Here is a 5020-nt window from a genome sequence, read left to right as displayed (position 1 = left end):
AATGGCTTCATTCGATTTTATACGCAGTCATTATTTGTAGTAAATTCTCGATAATTTCTAATTTGCATATCGGATAAGGCTAAGGTTACACGGGAAAAAAGTTAAGGCTTTTTAAGTCTGAGGTATACTCTTACTTAAAGCTAATATAAACTAGTTTTGGTGTATAGAAACATATCTTTTATTATTACCATTTCATTTAAGAACTTATAGAATTTAAACTCGTTTAATGATTATTATTTTCTGTGTAGCTAAACTAGTTTCCTCCTCTCGGACTTTTATAATTTGTTCTCCTTACCCCTTCCTTTGATATAAATAAATGAAATTGAAAAATATTTGTAACGCCTTATTATATAAAATGTGCTACACATTTGTTAGGCCATTCGGTGGAAACAATTTCCATTTCCTGACTCTCCACTCTAGTCCACTTTGGATTCGATCCGAGCCTCCTGGTTGGGACCCTGGACAATTGCTGGCTTTCTTGCTGTTCACGTTTGTGGCATGAATAAACCCACTTATCTAATTGCGATTCCGGGAACTGGTTTTCCTTGATACATTTTTCTCAACTCATTAGAACTCAATCATAACTCGGGACTCTTCGACTCTCCTCGGACTCGACTCTGACTCGTTTTTGCCTTGGTGCAATAGGCAAATGTAATCGCTGCTACATATTTTTCAGCCGACGCGCGCAATTGTTGCCGTGAGCAATTTTTTATGGCCAGCCAACGAGGCAGCAGCAACAACAACAGCAGCAAGTCGGGAACGGCAACAAGAAAATATAAAAAAAAAAAAAGACGGGGTAAAAAAAAAAAGAGCAAAACACGCCGGACGTGTTCCATAAACAACACTTTGATTACGACAACGCGGGCGCACAAACGCAAATCGATGTTTTCATATGGAAATTGAATCAAAGTCAAGTCCCGAGCTCCGAGTTTCCAGAATATGGAGCACGGCAGCAACTAGCAACATGTGTACTCCGATCGGGGGTCTACAATTGAAGCCATGCACTGGGAAAAAAATATTATGAAGAGAATTAAAACTTGGAGAAAATGATGGAATAAATGGGAAATGTATCTAAGGTAAGGCATTATTAGAAAGGAGTCTTTTATTTTAGAAATTATTAATAATTAATAGACTAATTTGAATCCTTTTAAATATATAAATATATCAATAAATTAACAAGGCTTTTCTACAAAAGATCTTCCAGATTTGTCTGCTTATATATAAAATCATCCCTGATCAGCTTTTCCCTGTGTACCTACAGACCCGCTGAAGCTTGGAGCTTGGAGCCAGCCCAATTGGCCTTGATGTGAACTGAGAGCCAAAAGAGCTGGGAGCGGACGGACCATGGCGTCAGCGCTTTTGTGGCGGCCAGTCAGTCGGCTTTTGCCAGTAGCCAAGTCTTCTCGAATGCGAAGGAAAAGGGGATCCGGCGGGCCCTGGGTTTGGTCTTTTGTGGTTTTAGCTATGATTATTAATCAATTCTTTCATATCACTTCGCCTGAATTGAATTCTTTTTACGAATCGTTTAAAAGTATGTGAATACAAAGGTAGCTGAGGCAGTGGCCTGCTGCTGTCTGGCAGCCTTTTTACTCTAATTAATTCAACAAAAGTTTCTGGGCCGCCTTTTGTCCGGCGTTTTCCGCTTACTGGCCCTGCTGCTGCTGCTGCTGTGAAAGGTAGCGTTCATTATTCGGATGTTTATGTTTATTAAATTCCATTTAATTACTCCAGTCTACATACGCACGCATTGTAACGCAATTTCAATTGGGCATTAAATGCAAAAAAAAAGAGGAAAAAAGAAATCATAATAATAATTGTTTATTAATGGAAAATAGCCTTTTCGATTGGCATCTGGAAAAGGGCAATCGATTCGAGTGGATGTGACCTCAAAATATGTTTATGATTGCCCATGGCGCAAGTGAATGGCTTAAGAATTGCTCAAGTCGGATCTTTGAACTAAAAGGGAAATAAATTAGCAGTAATATGGATATGGTGGATATAAACCGATATATTATCGATAAAATAAAATGCTCAAAAATTCTATTACTGTCATTTTTATTTGTAATCGATAATATAATAATAATTTCATTATTTTTTTTTACAAAACATTAACCTATTAAGTTTCAATTACAAAATATCTTCGATATTAAATCGATTTATTGATTCTGTCCAGGCTAATGCATTCGATATTTTATTACGTTGCGATATTTTTCGATATCCTATTCGATTTCTCTTCCTGCTATGTATATCTACATCCCTCCGCCAATTTAATTGCTATCGTAAATCTTGTAGCTATTTGCATAGCATTTATTCGCTGGAGCCTGGTAATTTCCCGGACAGGAAGCACTTCCCATGTCCAAGACCCCGACCTGTCTGCCACAGGTGTCGAAATTGACAGATGAGCTGAACGCAGGGCACTAACCGGAACTCGGGGAGCAAGATTGCAACGGGCGTGGCTGGTTCCATAAAAAAAAATCAACCCCGGACCCCGAACCCCGAAGTCGGAGATGCTGAAACCCAATCCCGCAGAGGAGCGGAGTCAGCGCGACTTCAATTTAAATTTTAATCGCATGCCTAATAGACAAACCTGGGGTAAATGTCAGAATAAAGAGACTAAGAGCCGACTTAAATCATGCCAACATTTACAAAGTACTTTGCAACAGCTCCGACTCTGACTCCGTCTCCGTCTCCGTCCTGGCCCAGGAAGGGGCTCATACGAGTGTCTGCGAGTCACGGCCACGTCGTCAGATATGGCCACAATACAGTGTGGTATGTAAGTTGAAGATGGGCCAAGACAAACTCCCGATCACGTTGTAAGTCAGCAGCGAAATTGCAACAGACTGCGACTGGGCAAAGGGTCCCTGGTCCCTGGTCCCTGGCTGGGACTCTAAGCGGCCAGAAAGAGAGAAAAAGTTAATGGAGGCAAATGCATCAAAATGGTTAATTGGATCTGGAACAGCAAATGACGAACACTTTTAGTGTTTATGGCAGTAGCCCAGGCCCAGGCCAAAGCCAAGTTCAGGCCTACACCAAGAGAAATTAATGTTAAAATTAGGGATTTCTCATTAGATATAAGACAATCTTAGTAATTAATACACTTTAAGAGTTTTAGAAAATTCAAAAAAACAATTAACAAATAAATTTGTAACAGGACTTTTATAATTTCTTAATCCTACAGTCTCTAAAAATTTCCAAAAATATTAAAGTGCAGATTCAGATTCAGTTTTAGGTCCAGATTCAGGGCTGAGACCGGCAAGGGAGATTGCGGCAGATAGGCCGCTGCAAGTACGTGGCTCCGATCCGATGGTGCTGATGGGTGGACGACGACGACGACGACGACTGGGGGCGGGGGCTCTGAATCGCATCTAGGAGATGCGGCAGCATCTCAACTCTGCTCATCTCAAGTGGCAAGCGTGTTGTACACGACACGCATTAGCGTGAATGAAGCAGTTCTCGTCTCGTACTGGGCTTTGCCATTTTTTAATCGAATCCAAAGCGTTGAGAGCCAGCCGGGCTTCAAGCCAGCGAAGCTACAGCAACTTCTGCGTCTTAGATGGCCAGACAAATGTGAGGGAAAATTAATGGCAAGCGGTGCAGTAATTTCCATTAAAGTGGGCCCAGCTCCGAAAATGCACTTGTTGCTGCTGCTGGCCGAGAGCAGCAGCAGCGCCAAGTAAGGCGGAGAGGACTTCCGTGTTCCATACCGAGCTCAGGCGAAATGGTAATGGGCCAATATGATGGCCTCCATGAGCTGCCTAATGGGCCGCTGCTCTATGATGGCTTTTCCGAAGACGAGACCCAACTGGCCTCGCCTTGTGTGGATTTGGATCTGGTCGATCCCAAAATGAAATCGGCCATAAGAAGTACATAAAAACGTTAAGCAGGAATAGTGGTAGGTAGTAGTGTAGCCTGCTGCATTCCTTCCCTCGTCGTCCATATTTCATATAGTATATCGCCCCTGGCAACAAAGTTTGTTTTTACGTTCCCATATTGATTTAATTCTGCCCACCCATGACTTGGCTCACTTGCCAGGCCGAGCTTAAGCGTGCAACATGGATTCCGATTGTAATTGTTGTTAAAAAAAATATAAAACATAATTCTAATATATTATTACAAGTTTACCAAGTTATATTGAACTAATTTAAGAATATTTTCCAGTAAACAACGACTTGGAGAAGCGCATTTCCGATGCTTTTTGTGTTTTTGATCACCATGGCGACAAGTTTATTGATGTCCGTGAAGTGGGCACGGTTCTACGTCTTTTGGGCTGTGTGCCCACCGAACAGGAGGTGAATGAGGTAATCTCGGCCACCGAATCGGAGGAGACCAGCGGCGAGGTGCACTTGACCAAGTTCCTGCCCCATGTCTCCCAGTTGCTCATGGAGAGAAAGTGAGTATAATCTATGGTTTACACCTTTTAGAAAATATTAGCTATATCTATACCAGAATGGAGCCTGCACCACCAGAGAAGATTCTTCAGGCCTTCAAGATCCTGGACCCGGAAAACAAGGGCTATCTGACCAAGGAGAGCTTTGGCAAACTGATGATGGAGGAGGGCGAACCCTTTACCCAAGAGGAAATGGACGAAATGTGGCCGGTGGCCATAGATCCTATCAGCGGCCATATTCCCTATGAGTTCTATTTGAATCAATTAATGGTAACTATGGCTTCTATTTAAAGTCTATTTTTAAATAATTTGATTCTTACTTTTTATTTCAGGTGTATTTGTAAAAGAATACAAAAATGTATAAAAGTGCAAGTGAATTCTAATAAAATCTTGATTATATAGACACATGTTAATGAAAGGTTTTGGGCTGCACTCACAGCATTTACTATTCCCACTATACAGCTGAGAAAACCTCTTTCGCTAGGGACTCCTGCTGCCACTTTCCACTCCTTCCATTAGGGAGTGCAGCTAACTAACCAAACTGGCCAAATGCGTTTCAAAGTAGAAGGCTAAGTCCCGGCACAGGACACTCGCTTCTGACTCTGGCACTAGCTTTTGCTTTGACTTTGACTT

General features: G+C 41.7%; 1 protein-coding gene across 1 annotated transcript; it reads left to right on the top strand.

Moving 5' to 3' along the window:
- Nucleotides 1-4309: 4309 nt before the first annotated feature.
- LOC108082153 (dynein regulatory complex protein 8) lies at nt 4310-4786 on the top strand. Its single transcript, XM_017177454.2, has 3 exons — nt 4310-4390; nt 4447-4657; nt 4720-4786. The coding sequence occupies exons 1-3, from the start codon at nt 4380-4382 to the stop codon at nt 4729-4731; spliced, it is 234 nt and encodes a 77-aa protein (XP_017032943.2). The 5' UTR covers nt 4310-4379; the 3' UTR covers nt 4732-4786.
- Nucleotides 4787-5020: the final 234 nt, after the last annotated feature.

The sequence above is a fragment of the Drosophila kikkawai genome, chromosome 2R (genome assembly GCF_030179895.1).
Source record: "Drosophila kikkawai strain 14028-0561.14 chromosome 2R, DkikHiC1v2, whole genome shotgun sequence".
Classification (NCBI taxonomy): domain Eukaryota; kingdom Metazoa; phylum Arthropoda; class Insecta; order Diptera; family Drosophilidae; genus Drosophila; species Drosophila kikkawai.
This window is presented reverse-complemented; position numbering and strand designations above follow the sequence as displayed.